We start from the raw sequence: 17,043 nt of genomic DNA on the forward strand, positions 1-17,043 counted from the left end.
TAAAATTGCACAGAGATGTCAACTCTAAAATAAATCTCCAACAGCCAAGCTACAGCTCACAGGCACAGCACTAAAAGTAGAGATGGATAAGTGTTGAAAATCCCTCATTGTACTTATGTCCCTGCTGATATTAAATTGATTTATAGGGGATCTGCTGGAGAATGTTGAGCTTGCTTTTAAGTGGAGAGCATGATGTGTCTCCAGAAGGTGCTGGCATGGGCACAGTCATGCCATCCTTTAGGGATATTATTCTAAGACTTCAGAAGTGATGCTGAGACCTAGGAGGAGGTGAGGTGTTGTGTTGTTGATGGTCTGAGGGCAGCATCCCAGTGAAGATGGAGCACAGCCATGGATGGAAAGGAAGGTGACCTCATAGCGTGGATTTTATTTCCTTCACGTATTCTCATAAAAATACACCTGATTTTCATCTCCTCAGGATTTGACATTCAGCTACCTTCATGTAAGAATAGACAGCAATTTTTTCCTAAGTGAAGATACTTAAGGAGCACATGTTGCCACCCTGAAAGCTCAAACAAAGCTAGAAACCATGCTGTACTCACCCATCAAGAGAGAACGGCAGAGGGAGAGTACATCAGTCCCGTTACAGTATTTTTGCTGCACTCCTCTTACAAGTACCAGGCACCTACTTACAATGGGGGTCAAAATGCAAGAGATTTAAAGGGAGAGAAAGGAGCTGCCAGCTCTTTTCTTGAAATCTTTCTTGCAGTAAAAAAAGCCAAAGCCAATACAAACAAGTACATTGCCACAAAAGAAAGTGTTTCAATACAGCTGTGCAAAGATAACAGTATTTTAAGGTAGCTGTGCTGGGAAGGTTTTCAAATCAGACTAAGCAATACTGCCTGAAATCATTTTGGTTTGAACAGGATTCATTATGTAAACAAAATAGAGAAATATTTTTTAAGATGTCAGGATGGATTGTCTTCTATTAGAAGTAGCATCATGAGATTTGTTAACTGAATTATCTTTCCCTGCTTGCACACCTTGAAGCTGTAGCTGACTGCCTGCAGAGATGATTACAGGATCCACCACGGAACGGACAAATGAGTTCTGGTCTGCTATCAAAAAGCCAGAAGTCGTAAATCTCTCATTATCCATGCCATTAGAAGCAAGGTGCTCATCAGGGGTCTAGAAAGAGCACAGGAATTATATCTTGACACCTATGCATAAGAGAAAAATATCTTGTTTTCATTATACACTGCTATTACTCTTTATCTTCACCTAATAAAGTGAGGAATCTCCCCCAGCATATCCATCACACAAACACACACAGAGCTAACGAAGCAGGTTCTTTTACTTCCTCATTTCTGTTTTGGCCTGCTCCACCAAGATCTTTTGGTTGTTTTGTATATATTTGCTGGTTGTGGTTGTTTTTGGGGAGGTGGGGGTAGAGGAAGGAGGGGGCAGGGAGTGGCAGTTTTAATTTTCAGTTGTACAGGGATAAGAGCATTTCTAGGTTTCTCTTGGCAGCTCAAACTTAACACTAACAAGTCTCAGGTCCAGGAAGCAGCAACTAACTCACCAGACCTGCTGAAGCCCAGCTGTGTGGGCATAACTCAGGCCAAAGACTCAAATGGGAGCACACATGAAGATTTAAACTGACGTAGGTACCATTTCTTCAGTCTAAATAACACGGTCTGGCATCGGAGCTCCCTACTGGAGCTCTTCAGAGATCTTTATAAAATATAGTAGGAATAGAATGGGGAAGCTCAAAGAGAAGTCATTAGAGGAGGGATATCTAAGGCACAGAGAATTGGATTGGATGATGATGAAGGATAATATCACATAATAGCGAAATCATACTCTTCCATTATTTTTCTTCAGAACTTTCATTGCAGAAATGGAAGAAATGTCATTAACGTCACAGATATTCATTCCTGTGGGAGCATAAGGAAGAACCTGGGTACGGAGTGAGTCATTGAGCTCCCCAGTGCTGCTTAAGTAAGAAGCAAAGTCCTAAAAGCTCCATGGCTTCCCGCTCTGATGACTGGTAGACAGGTCTCTCTCTGCACTGCTAAAAGAAAGCAGTGCTGTTCATATGTTTCACTGGGATTCTGGGAAGTGGATACTTTATATAATTTGGACAAGTTTTCCCAAGAGGATTACGCAAAGCAAAACAACCAACCAACTCTCTTAAGAGATGAGGACGCTACGAGAAATCCTTTCAAGTCTGATCCCAGTACAAGGTGCTCCATCCCCAAAATGAGGTAAGAGCCATGAGAAAGCACTAGCAACATGTAAGGGTGATGACAACTTTGGTTTGTTGTCAGAACTGTGGTTTGATCGCTTCCCTCCACCCAAGAAAAGTCTTCCCACAGAATCTGTTGTACCATTATTCGGCATAAGTCAATATAAGGCATAAGTAATAAAACATTTCATACAGAAAGAAGTACTAGAAGGGACCCTCTACCGTTCTAAAAGTCTCTTTCCCAGTGTTTTATCAAGGCATCCATATTTTAGTGACCATGTCCGTTTGTGAAGGCACAAGAATGTTTAAGATAGCCAAAAAATTCTTCAGTGACTGTAAACATAACAAATACTATGCATAAGCAAACAAAGGAAAAGCAATATTGTAGCCAAAAAGTGTGTTTATGAGCAGTTATTCTAGCATTATTATGTGTACTCATGTAGAGGTCATAACATACGCAAAGTTTGATGGCATAAATGAGTTTCCTAAATAAAAATTCCACCAGTGTTACTCAGAACTGGTAGCAATTATAAGCCGTGTGCATTTGCCTACAGCTGCTTTTGCATAATAGGAGATAGAGGTAATTCAATATTTCTTACATCTCACCTGTTTTTGTGAGAGCATAACTTTAAGATAAGAAACTGTAAAGTTGACAAGAAAAAACCTGTGCACTATCTGCTATGCATGCATTTTGTGACTTTATATATATCCTTGCTGCGGGGATTTTGCTTTATTGATTTTCTTTCCTGTTAATACTCTTAATACAGTGGTGATAGATGCTGTTGGTACAGATACTTTTGTCAAGATATCAAGATAATTGATTCCAATACACGTCTATGTTACTCCAATTCTATTTCCAAAACAAAACAAAAAAAGACAGGATGTTTGCATGAGCCAAATTTGACACTGAAAGGTTTGTACAATGGAACTAAACTCAGTGCAGCACCAGTCATGCCAGATTTAATACAGACATTTCATGTTACTTTTGTATAATAGAAGCATTCAGTTTTGTATAATACTTGAGATATTATTTCTTTCTGGAAAGTCATTCACATTAACTGATGTGATTGCAGACATCAGAAACTGCTTGATTATACTGGATGCAGTAGGCTAGAACCAAAAGAAAAATTCAGTGCTCACAGGGTGAAAACCACAATAGCTACGATTTAAATAAGCGCAAAGCCTAAACTATTAGATTTCCAAGGCTGTAGCTCAGTGACGAAGCAAATAGTTTTACTTTACATAATTTAAGAGGACACAGCTCCCACTGTTTTCAGTCACCATTGACTTGCCTCAACTCTAAATCTAACCACGCTTCACACAACTGAACGTGGTAATTATTCTACCACATAAAACTTTCCAGTTGGTGAGATAATACCTACATTTACCTTTTGAGGGGACAGTAAAGCAAATCTTTGTTTATAGAGCGTTTTTACCACGCAGCCGTGCTTTGTTCAATCACGAACATCACCCTTTTTGAGTTCCTCTGCAATAGGTTTAGAAACACAGATCATTCTAGAGATTCAAACAGAAACATGGTTGGAAGAGAAAACAGGGCATTGCTAGGTTCAGCAGAACTGATAATTGGTAATTGCTTTTTTTATAAAAGGAAGTCTTACAGTTAAAAAAAAATGGACAGTGCAGAATTGAACCTTAACTTTTAGTGTTTCCTAAGTGCCAGTTGGCAAGTAATGACATTAAGAGTTTTCAGGCTCTCTTTTGGTGGCAGACATCACCTGAATGAGAACTCGTGGGACTGGGATCCACCAGCACCCACGGACCCAAAGCCCCAGCAGCCCAGCCAGACCCAGTGGCTTTCCCAAGTAGAAATAACCTGCTGCCTAGCAACAACCCAAAACTCCTGGTTGTTTGTATATGCCTTTTTTTTTTGTTGTTTGCGTACAACTAAAAGCTTTTCCACCAAATTATTCTGTTCAGCAACATCAGATCTACAACAGATGGGTAAGAAAATGCATTTCACTTTATTTGCAGCAATTTCCCTGCTCTGTGGTGTTACATTCACAACACGCACATGAACTCCCCAGCACCTTTTGATGCAAAACCAATCTGGGAAATATTTCAAAATGTGAGTAGTTATATTCACAGTAGTTGTCTCCCAGGAGCTACTCCTATGAATAAAGTCATTCACATACCTACATCCATAAATACATATCTGGATAGCAAGGCACAATTATGCTTGCATGAAATTTGTCCCTACGTTTTAGAAGACCTGTCTTTTATCCTAAATAATTACTACCAATGAATAAATTGAAAATAACAGAAAAATAAATGAAGCTGACAAAACAAAACATTTTTCTACTGTACTCTCTACTCGGATCCAGTTTTAACTTGATTTTCAGAACAAACTTGATTTATGTTCAATCCTTCCAGCTGTCCAGCCTCAGACTTGGATCTCATGGGTTGCTTCAACCAGTGTAACAGGAGAGTCAAGAACTTATCTCAATCTAAAAGTAAATAAATAGATGAAATGATTTTGTAGAAACAAGAGGCCACTGCAGATAGAAGCTCATTGGTTCTCCTCCCTTTGACTCACAACTGACTGACAAACATCCCTACTGGCCACTGATGTCACCCACAGTGCCAGAGGGACCACAAATCCTGTCCATGAGCAGCAAGGAAGCACTGGGGACAGATAAAGTGGGATATGGTGGAGATGCAGGGAGGAGAGAGCAGCACCAAAGGGAGACTCGGAGTATTGACTCTTGGCCTTCATCAGCTCTGTTCCTCACAAAACCACTTCTTTCTTGGTAGCCTGTATTTTCAATTTCATCTTTTTGTTTCCATTCTCTTAAAAAAAACAAAAAACAAACAAACCAAAAACAAAACAAAACAAAAAACAAACAACAACAATACAGAAAGCTCATGCAAAGATTATGGAATCTGAGAGGACTTTCAAAACCATAAAGTGAAATGCTGAAGACTGACCTACTGATACTGCAAGTGTTTGACCTCAGTACTGCTTCACCTGAGACATAATCACGTACAACATCTGCCCTGTTTAAAGTCACATAGCAGAACTGGAGTAGCTGCCTTCCTATGATAGACACAGCATTGGAAACCTACATTTTACTGCAGAGAGTACCTGGAACAATGTGATCTGAAGCAATAACTGAACAGCTTAGGCCGGTATAACAAAACGTTGAAGACACCATCTACCAAGGGCAGAATTAAGTTGTTATGGATGATTACCATCACCACTTTGTTTGTCCTACAGTTGCTCTGTTCAGCAACAATCTCTGATCTGCAGCCAGCGCATAAGCCATTACATAATTCCGCAGCACTCTGCATCCATCGCAGCTCCCCAGCCAAATCCTGGCCCCTCTCAATTGCAGTCTTTCCACCGGGTGCTCTGGGATGAGAATTGATCCCAAGAGTCTCTTCACATTCAGCAGTTAGAGAAGACAGACTGTGCTGAATATGCTTTCAGAAACCTCTTGGTCACCACTATCATTCTCTCCAACATTAGCTACCATTAAACTCTCCCACTAGAAGCTGCAGAACGAGCTACAGGATATTAAAGAGCATTTTCAAGCTTAGCAAAAGGGATGCTAAGAGCTCCCATGCAGGATACACCCTTCGCTCAGTGCAATGCTCAGTTTGGATGGCTCTTGTGTACCAGGTGTTGCCCTACCTCAGGCCAAGAGCAAGGACCTCTGTGCAATGGGAGAGATTCATCCTCAGGCAGAGAGCTGTTACAAGCCCATACACCCTGGCAAAGGAGAGATTTGGGTGGAATTTTCTATTGGGGGGTCTGGAAATTTGGGTTAGACATAAGACTCCACTTAAGATTCTATCTGTACTGCCGTGGTCATCACATCATTTGTATTTCAGGTCTTCCATGCTCTGTTTTGTGCTAGTTCCCTGTGAAACCATCACACCACGCAGCATGACTCTCCATCCTTGCCTTGTCTAACCCTAAGTGAAAGCACTACAGAAAAAAAAAACAAAAACAAAAAAAAAACCACCTTTGGAAGAGTCTGTATTTTCCTGTAGTAAGTTGCAACTATTAACATGACCTTCTAGGGAAGGACTTGCACATACACTGTGCCCATGGGTTACTCACTGCCAGTCATGTTGACTCAGTTAATATGGGTACCTTCTACCTGGTATCTGAATCCTTTAGAAAACACAACTCTCAACCTTCTCTGCCCTTTGTCCAGACACTACAAAACCACTGCAGGTAGATGTGAGAGTGAAGCACTTCACTTTTAACCAGACCATACTAGAAATAACAGATTTCACTTCTCCATGAAGCGCCTCTGTTTCCCTTTCTGACAGCACGACAACATAATCTTTATTTCTTAATGTTGGGGGCTGACAGGTTAGGGTAAATGCCCTTATTGGATTATTTGATGTTACTTCTTCTGCTTTCCATTGTTTTATAGGGCAGGGAGTGGTTTAAGCTATTATTCAGCTGTTTGCATTAGACATTTTTTCATTTCTAATCAAAAAAGTCATCTTGATTTGACTTTTTAGTCCGAAGAAAAAACAGAGAACAGTTTACCCTTTGCTAGGGCACGCATGAATTTGTGCTGAGAGCACACTGACAGCAGCCCTGCAAGGAGGACACGAGCACCGTTGCAAACTAGCACCATTTGTTTTAAGCCACAGACATCTATTCTCCTGTTGGAGCTTAAAGATGTTGTGGTTTGTTCACCATGATGCATTCATGTAATTTGGTTAGTGAGAATGATAAACAGATGTGTATACACAGGTATTGATTCTAGAGAGTGCTGCATTATTCAGGAGAACTGGGAATAAAAGCCCCATTTTTACATCTGAAGTATTTACAAAGTAATTACAAAGTATTACTGAAATCCTACCAATTGAATCCAACATTAGATCGGTATAAGATTCATGTCCTGCTTTAATTGCTCAAAACACTATGTTCAAATACAAGAAAGAAAAAGCAAATTCAGGACATTGCACATAGGTCAAGCAATTGCATGTTGCTTGATATATTCTGTTAATTGCAACCCTAGAGCACATACCAACACTACACATGAATGCACTGCAGAGGTACCTGGAGCAGCAGACAACAGCATGCTCAGGTTCATGCTCATTTAGGTTAAACATCTCAGCACTCTTAAGTCAAATCACAGGCTTCCAGGATATTGAACTTCTTTTAAAGAAAAAAAAAAAATTAAGACGCACTTAAAAATGAATAAATGCGCTGTTGGGACGATTCGTGGGGTGACAGTGATCTACCATGAAAATGAACAAAAACATAAGCAGATGATTTTATATTATCTGAAATAAAAGGGCAAGGATGTTGCTCATACTCTAGACTGAAAGGATTATTTTGGAAGGTCAGTCTAGTATCTGTCACAGTGATTTAGTACGATCTTATTACTCTAAATGTATTACTGCATGAGTTACAGGAATATTGGTATTAACACATTGGCCATAATATTAATGCTGATAGGTATATAAATACAGAATTATCTACTTCATTCAGCCTTTAAGCAAAGTTTATCAACCCACATTTGTATGGTGGGGTTTTGCATTTCAATCTTCCTTTACTAAGGTAAGTCCCCAAACTGAGCACCGATGCCTCCACACCTTGGTTACCAGTCAGTGCCTCTGGAGGTGGCAGCTCTTGGGTAATGCCAGGTTTTGCAAGGCTCACTCCCCTTCAGACTGCACTGTCATTTAGCTCTCTGTTGTTTTAAAAAGTAATTTCTAAATCAATAAGGCGTTATTGACTTCCCTGAAACCAACTGAGACAGAGGCCCAATATTTCCAAAGTCCAATATTCCAGGGCCTCTACTTTCCTAACGCAGCTTCTGGTTTGCTGTTACTGGATTAAGGTTTGGGAGATAGTAAACCCAAATTATCATCGTTTCATGCTCTGTTGCTCTGCAGAGCCAACCCCAAAAGCAGCTCTATGGGCTGGGGCAGAAGTGACAGAGAGAAGCAGGGCAGGAATCCCACATGTGCAAAGTGAAGCTGTAGTGGAATGGGTCACTTACATGAGGACTTTCCAATATCTTCGCCTACAGCAAGTTCTGATAACAGGCACTGCTTTCTGTGATGAAATAAACAGCTTTATGTTACTGACCTCTATCACACACAGCCATGAAATCCAAGTGCAATTGTAGCTATTTGGTGCTTTTTAGATATTCATTTCTCTTTCCCGGTGCTTGAAAGGGCTGACTGAAGGCAGCTTATACTAGATTATACCAACACCTTCATGCGTTATAGACTTCAAAATACAGGTTTTCCCTTCCAGAAGGTGAAAGCGTTGAGTCATTTCTTTTAAAGACCCGATGGAGGTTATTGCTCATAAAAAGGAAAGGCAGCAGTCGGAGGCTGGGCTGAGCACAGCCATGCGGCTGCCCCATAGAGCAGAGCCCAGGCCTGTGCCTGCAGCCAGGCACTAACGGTTATCCCAGATAATAATGTAGATTAGCAAGGGCTCATCGGATGGAACTGTGTGCCAGAAATAATTACGGCTCAAAATGCAAGAGCCTGGTAGGAAGGGACTGTCATTTGAGAAGTCGGTCCGTTTTATGGAGACATAACCCGCATATTACAGTGGAGGATAATTTGGCAGTTAACAGTTCCAGTGGCTCAGAGACATAAAATACAGTCCCATCAATGTGTAAGATTAGAAATAATTAGCCCCTATATGGTAAAGTCATCAGTTAGAAACTAGACTCCATCTGGGGACATTTTGTAACGATGCCCCAGGGACAAGTAAGACGGGACCTTTGACTTGCATGATTTGGAAGGGACTGAGACCTAATTAAATCTGCAAAGATGCAGTAACTGCAGTAAAAGGGTTTTTAAATATGAAATGTATTCCCTTTCTCTAAACAAATGAGGTATATTACATGCTGGAATAGCAAGAGAATTAATCAAAAGACAGTGAGTAAACAGCTACTGTGCAGCTGCCAAGTAGAAGATGGTACAAAACTACACAGTACCACAGAATATTTAATACAAACATAAAAAGAACCATTAAATGTTCTTCAAAGGAAAAGGCTTTATTTAATTGTGGCCAACACCAAAAAGTTCAAAATAGTAGGTTTCTTAAAATCTGCTTCTCCAAATGCAGAAATTGTAAGAAATGCTGATTGCCTTAGATAAAGCTAATTCTCTTCCAGAAAAGACAAAGAATTTGCTTTTTCTTTAAAGTCACTCATTACAAAAACCAGACTCTACATGTTTCAAAGAGGGGTACACAGAGCTGTTTTATTTTTGCCTCTGAGTTCCCAAAAGTGCTTCTGATTGTCCATTTTTATGAAGAGACTTAGCCCTTTGTACTGGAGAAACCAAAAACCTGAAGTTAACTTTTGAGCAATGACTGCTTTACTTACATGATCCATCTTCTCCCCCCCAAAAAAGTCACACCCAATATCAACATTTTCCTACCATAACTGAATACTCTGCATTTTTTCAATGCAAAGCTGGATCATTAAAGCCTAGAAGCTAAATGGAAAAGTATTTTAAGGACAAGCTAAAAGCAGAGCAGCAGAGACATACTGATTTCAAAGAGAAAACACTAACCAAGATGACACATGAAAATTTACACACTTCATCATGCTGCTTAAAGGAGACTAATTAGAACTGCATCAAACACACACACAGACAGAAGAATGCTGAAATAAGAAAAATACTGAAGAATCTGGCTACATGGTAATACTTTTCCTCTCTCCCCCACCCACACCCCAAGTCAATTCAGTGTTTTAATCTATCATAAAATGCCTGTAAAATTATGTGTTATTTGGGATTACCTGTAGAAACATGAATTTGGTAATCCTTATTTCAGCCAGATTTGGTGAAAGGATATCAAACCAAGACTTGAGCTATGAATTAATTATCCCATACAACACGTCCACAGTCAACTGCACAACTAAAAGCCATGTAATTAGTATGATGAGCAAGCCTATTCTCTTGAAAGCCCCATACAAACAAGCTGCCAACGATAAAGTCACCACAGGATGACACTGGGGATACACACAACTATTGTAACTTAAATGCTGCCATGCCTATCTTCTGTGAGAATGAATCAGTCATCAAACATTTAGATATAGTGTTTTCTTTTAACTACAGTGCATGCATACAAAGTGGTTTCTTCCATGCACAAAGTTTCTAAACTATTTAGCCTCATGCACTTGTCATTTCCATGAGCACCCATCTGTATGTACTGCAGTTGTACCAGTGCCAATACTACAGAATTTCAGAGAATTGCACAATGGCCTGGGTTGAAAAGGACCACAATGCTCATCCAGTCCCAACTCCCTGCTAATGCAGGTCACCAACCAGCAGCCCAGGCTGCCCAGAGCCACATCCAGCCTGGCCTTGAATGCCTGCAGGGATGGGGCATCCACAGCCTCCTTGGGCAACCTGTTCCAGTGCCTCACCACCCTCTGAGTGAATTCCAGTGGGTTTTACAAGAAAAAAAAATACGAAATACACTTATTCTGTTTCCAGTAAAAGAGCTTGCTGGCTAGTCAATCACCATTAGAAAAATCAACAACAATCTAAATGCTCAAGTATTTCAGGACTTCAAGTGACCTTTCAAGAGGATTTCAGTTCAAAACCACGTTATGAGGAGAAGCTACGGATTTTGGAATTCGCCTTATATCCAAAGCCTTTGCTAAATGTCTCGGAGATTGCTATAAATGTAAAATAAACATCAGTGGGGATCAAAGCAAGGAAAAAATGAATTAAGGAAAAGGCAGGTTGGTATCTAGCCTCTGATCTGGGTCAAGAAACATATATAGCTATTTGTCTTTGGTTACGTGGGATGAAAATACAACTCAGAGCCTTCAGAACAAGAGTGATCTGGGAGACAGGATGGGAGATTATGGAGTACAGAGTGGGACAAAAGCCTTCATTAAACAAAAAAATAAAAATAAAAATAATCCCTCTCCAACACAGCAGTCCCTTTGCAAGGAAATGCAGAAGAAAGATGAAAGGTTTACTGAGAAAACTTCAGGGACCAAGAAGGCCTGCAAGGAACACGTGGCTCCATTCACACCAGAATAGAACAGCACAACTAATGCCCCTGAAAGTGAGAGTTTCTATTCCCTGAATGCCTACCCTTCCCTCCTCCTCTAAGTAAAATCTGCAGAAAATTGATGTGTATACAAGGGTTGCTCCGAAAGTAATACCTCCTATGTTATTAGCTTGGCCCACAATGTCAGAAGTTGAACTTTCCATCCAATATTATGCTACATGTTGCTGTGTGACAGATGGCAGCAGAAAGGCAGTTTGACACAATGGCATCTGAGAAGGAAGTGCACACAAAGCAAAGATGTGTCATTGACTTCCATAGGTTACAAAAAAAAAAAAAATTGCAAAGAATAGTCAACACAAGTAAGACTGCATTTATATGTGCAGCATAAAAATAGCAACCCAAGCAACGTTCTGCAAGTTCTAATCAGTATAGAAGAACTGAATAATGTTTATTTTTACAAAGGGGGGCAGGGATATAATGATATCATGGCCATCCCAGAAGTATGATGGGGTTAAGATAAATCAGAGGACACTATGAAAAAAACCAACACAGTATGAATTATAGAGAAATGGCAGAAGACCAGGCTGACAAAGGAACAGAGCCAAGAACAAGGAAAATATACAGTAAGCAACATAAATAAACAAAATGTACCTCAACAACTCCTTCAACTCAATTTCCATGCTAAAATATATTATACTATATAATGTGTACTTCTGTATACAGAAGTATATTAAGAACAATACTGACCCAGAAAGGCCCAGGAAAGGGTCCACTGCTGAAAAACCTTGAGAGACTAATAAGTTGGGATTTACCAGTAAAAGCATGATATGATAGAGATCTAAAACCAAAGATAATAAAAATCACAAACAGCTTTCAAAAGATGCTTTTGGGAGAGCCCTGGGGGGCCAAACTACTGGGCAGACTGTTTAACATGAACGCTGTAAGATGTTTTTTTCTGCTCAACACAATTAAATTGTGAACCTAAATGACACAGACCCAATGTTGTAGAGCACAAATTCCAAAAAGCAATTAGGCGAGTTTATGGAGGGTAAGTCCAGTCTTGGCATTAATCAAGACTGCGGAGAGCCTGCTCCAAGCTCTGGAAGATCCCTGGCTGAAGAAGCCAGGATGGTTTGCCAGGAAGGATGCGGTATTCTCTGCCCTCAGTTTTTTGGCCAGAATTAGGATCATGATGTAACTGGATCTGACCTAGCATTGGGTATGTTCCCATCACTGTGCCTCTATAAGAGTGGCTATGGACACCATTTCGAAATATTCAAGGGGCTGAGGGGCTGAACTGTAGAGTTCCTGTAGTTCCTATGCTCCAGCAGAGGAAGTGAAGACCTTAAGAGAAAATGCCAAAGTGGCTTTTTTGTTGGTTGGTTTTCAAGCGAGATCTTTTCCTTGCTATTATTCAAGGTCATAATGACTTCAGACTCTCACACACAGCCAAAAGGTAAACTGCAAGTATTCATGAATGCCAGCAAATGCAGTGTTTTACTGAGGGAGGATGCATTTGAGAGACTAGCCCACCTTCCACATAAAAGCAATCTGCATGAAAATTTCAACATTTCCATGGAGTAAATTGCCCTAATAACTCCATAATTCAAGTATTTTAGTATGCCTAAATTGCAAAAAGGAACAAGGGCAGCTTTGACATACGTTTTCAGAGGCATTCAATAAAGTAAACTAAATAAAACAAGTTTAGAAGTCCCACCTTAAATGTGTTTGTGCCAAAACTTCTTAAACTGAGCCGAAGAAGAAACCTCTGTTCTAACACAAAAGCTAAGCTGTTTGTTGAAAAACAAAGCAGCACAGTCGGGATTTTTCCCTCCCCTATAAAGAGGGGATACTCCAAAGAACAGGGTCAAAAATGGCATTGTCTGTATGGCTGCTTGGAAGCAGTAATGCAGTTATTGTCAGACTTGTCAGCAATGAGGTCACCATGCCCCGAGTCACAGAAAACGTTCATCTACCTATAACCCTATTACAGTTTGCAAGCTAAATATTTTCTTACTCAACCCTTTGGCTTGAGAAAACATGTATTTACCTTATAAAGCTGTAATTCTGCATCAACATTCAGCTAATTGGAGGTTTACCATCATTAATTTAGATGATATACATTTGTCTTCCAAAAATTGCTTCTAGCATCTTCTGTAATGTAACCTTTCTTTTAGCTCTCTTTTTTCACTGTCACAAAACTAGCAATTCAGTGCTCACAAATGACCTCCTGTGCCCCAACCATGCCATAACAATCAATGGCAGAAAATTCATAAAACAGATTAAATTCTGCAGTGTTTGCTTTGATGAATTAGTAGGATTCATTTGCTTTAGCCGCTCAGAGTTAATCTTTGATTTTTAGCTGTGTGCACTGCATTGGAAAGAGTAAACCAAGGACACATCCAGTTTTGGTTACTTCAATAATGATGGTGGAAATACAGAACCAGCACTCACTGCAGTAAAGCTGACTTTTTAAGTTTATTACTGTTTATCTCTGTTATCTCATTACTTCTAACAATGTATGAGGAGGAACTGCCCACGACAAAGTGCTTCTATATGAAATTGGACATAACTACATTATACTGTAGTGACTTCCTGGTGTCACACAATGGAGAATGAGAATGCTGAGGATCATCTTCCCAGGAAGCTTTATGGGTGGCAAATCATCTCGAAGTAACAAAATTAACTCCATTGCTGCAACTCACATAACATATTTCGTTCGACATGTGATTATTATTCACCATTTAAATTAAGAATTGCAAGGGAAATTCATTCAGAGCTTTTTCCATTTCCCTCATACACACAGTTTGGTTAATGAACCAAGAAACCAATTAGTGAAACAGCTCAATTTATAGCAGGTTAAGGTAATCTTTAGCCGGGGCAGAGTTAAAGTTTCCACACTGTGAAAAGAAGACTTTTCATCTTCACAAATGACACTGTGGAGTTAATGAGCCCTCTTAGTATGAAGCATCAGTGATAGCCCTGCTTGCCCACAAACTTGACCTCCCCCACCAGCACCTACCATGAAGCAGCAGAACCTGGGTGAGATCTCCATATAAATACAACATTTTCTATTTGAATTTTGGTGGATCTTGGCATAGTTTGGCACATAGCAGCGCATAGCAGAGTTGGATGTCTGCGTAGAGCCATTGCCTTGGAAGAAGATTCATCTTCACAAAGCAGTCGTCCTCTTGTACAGCTCCCGCTCACCACCACACCTCAATTTTAAATCCCAGTGCTGTGCTGAAGCATTTCCCCCAGTTTCTAGCCCTACCTGACCTGTGAGCTGCATCCATGGATCCACAGCTCAAAACCACTCCTTTGGTGCTTCAGCTAATTTCTCTGTTTTAAAGTAAATGATTCATTAAAGGGGCTAAACAAACAGCAGATGGACTCTTGACCTGAGCTGCAAAAGTATATTTTCCCAATTCCCAGAACAAACCCACAGCCAGGCTGGAGGGTGGGCCAGGTAAACCAACACAAAGTTCGTAGGGCAAAAGAAAGAATATAAAGGAGCAGGGAAGGCAACCCACTGCTAAAAGGAAGGCTTTGCTCATGCATTTTGCACTACAAAAAGTAATAAAGTAGACTAAGCAAAATAAGAATCTAGAGCAGCAGAATGAAATGCCTGGGCTGCTGCTGTAAAACCCACACCAGTGGCACCAAATCTTATAACACCAAATACATCCTGGCTTAGCAAACCATGTTTATTCTATGAGGATTCCACCTTGTTGACAAACATTGCATTATCAACCAAGGATAACCCAATAGAAGAAGATATGCCTCTGTAACTCAGAGGCATATGCGTACCTGCATGAAAACTGCACACTCCCACCTAAAACCTTCTTACCTCCACTCCTGCACTTTAGTCTTTGAAACCCCCCTGATATCAAGAAGGGAACCACAGTCCTGCCTCTTTTTGCATCAACTCTAACGCCCTGCAGCTGGTCAGGGTAAGTGCCTGAGACAGGGAAGCTCAGCTGAGCTGGAAGGTGCTTGCTGGTAAAACCATAGGGATATGGTAAGGACAAGATACAGATACAGGAGAGCAACCCTTAAAATATTCTAATAGCACTACAGTGTGCACTTCACAGTCTGGGAATCCCAGGCTTAGCAGGCTTTCATTTACTAGGAGAGCACCTCCAACGATGATCCCCTGTAGCTGCTCTTTCTGCAGTCAGCTTTTGCAATCCCAGCTGGAAAGGGAACAATGAGAGAAAGCAAGCATTTACACTGGAATTGGGGCCTGCCTGACACGTGCATTCTTAATGAGTCCTGGAATTGGACCCAATTCAGAAGTTGTATATAGACAGGCTCAGATCACCACAAACACGAAGTGCAAAAACTAATTTGAACTACTCAAACATTATTGAGCTGCAATCAACCAATCACTTAAGAAAAAGACCAGGAGTCACGAGCAGCTTAATGTAAACATCTTTTTAGCATGCAGTAACAGCCAAAAAGGAAGACAAGTGCTAGACTGCATGCAAAAAGGAATGCATTATGGAAAGCACAGTAACATTCCACATAATCTGAACGTATGCTTAAGCATTGCATTTACTATGGATGATCATCTGTAACATTTTAAGGGTATTTAAATTGTTTCAGCATGTGTACTAGGTGATGTAGTGAGAATTTGGGAATGAACAGTAAATACAGGAGATTTTGCTTTTTAAACTCAGTGCATCGATAACCACAAATTTACTGAAAATATATTTAGTTCTCAAGCAACCAAGAGGTCCTTGGAGGCTTGGGTTCAGTTTGATGCTAGTTGCTAGAAGTCAGCCACTTCTTTTTTCCTTAGAAGAGCGAAGAAAACAGAGAATGAATTTGACTTTATTTACAGCAATGGTAATATTACAAGAAGCATAAGACTTGGTAATTGAGTCAGGAGTAGAAGTGGAAGTCTCCTGTGACAGCCTGTAATTGTCAGAGCTCCAAATAAATGCAGCAGACACAGACTCAAGTCATACTCTGAATGCCTGGATAGTGCCTGTATCAAACCTGGCCTCCAGACCTCTAGAGATTTGCTTCTCACTGCACTCTGGTCCTTCCATTTTAATAGAGAAAATATTAACCAGAATTCTGGGTAGGTAATTCTCCACTGCAAGCTAAAAACATTTCATGGGGAAGTGCATAAAAAACTCCATCCCCTAGCAACTGAGAGATTTCTGCTGGAAACAGTGACGGCAAAAATGGGTTTCCAGGAACATGGAGTCAAGCAAGGATTCTGTAGTGAAGGTGTGAAACTGTTGGCAGTTATGTCTGATCGCTGGCTGCACTTGGTTGTGCTGAATGCGCTCAATTTACTGTAGAAATTGGCCTGAAGTATTACAGAATTCCAGTAGCCTTGATTAAAATAAACTGTTGAAGATGCATGTACTGCAGAGAGACTCTCGAGTCCGGGGGGAGCTCTGTATGTACAGAAAGTGCTGGACACCAGAACAGCAACAAATTAAAGAAATGAATCGTCTCAGGAAATATTATTGCTGGGTTCTGAAAACAAGCTAAAACACTGCTGCTACATGAGGAGTACAAAGGGGAAGGGAAGCAACAGTAGAAGTAATAAAAGAGAATTTAGATGCAAGGCAGAGGCAGAGCAGCATGAGCACGTGTGATTAAGGCCAAGTTGTTATGCAGTAACCTGCTGTGACCACCTATCAGCTGGGATGTTTGGAAGGGCAGTGTTACCCTGGATAAAGGACAAGCCCACTGCTCACTTTGTCCTTTCCTTGCTTTCCTCTCTCCTGGGATAGAACTTCATGCTCCGTTCTGCGTAATGTAGGCAGCTGCAGAAGTTTTCTTGCAAGAAAGGAGCCACCAAAACAGCTCTGCCCCAGGCTGCCAG

The 17,043-nt window shown here is 40.5% G+C and overlaps 1 protein-coding gene across 6 annotated transcripts in view; it reads right to left on the reverse strand.

The window, feature by feature from the left end:
- The window catches only part of C8H10orf90 (chromosome 8 C10orf90 homolog), a 64,286-nt gene that overhangs the window by 37,020 nt on the left and 10,223 nt on the right, over window positions 1-17,043 (reverse strand). The window contains exon 1 of one of the 6 annotated variants that reach the window (XM_019617869.2): window positions 15,006-15,061. The exons of 2 other annotated variants lie outside the window; for them this stretch is intronic. Coding sequence is in view for 2 of the 4 variants with exons in the window: in XM_010714842.3 (XP_010713144.1) it covers window positions 14,218-14,263 (46 nt within the window). In the remaining 2 variants the exon portion in view is untranslated. Of the gene's footprint in view, window positions 1-14,217; window positions 14,538-15,005; window positions 15,062-17,043 lie in introns of those variants that run through there. 3 more of the 6 variants (XM_019617868.2, XM_010714844.2, XM_010714842.3) reach the window with 3 other exon arrangements.

This window comes from Meleagris gallopavo, chromosome 8, assembly GCF_000146605.3.
Source record: "Meleagris gallopavo isolate NT-WF06-2002-E0010 breed Aviagen turkey brand Nicholas breeding stock chromosome 8, Turkey_5.1, whole genome shotgun sequence".
NCBI lineage: Eukaryota > Metazoa > Chordata > Aves > Galliformes > Phasianidae > Meleagris > Meleagris gallopavo.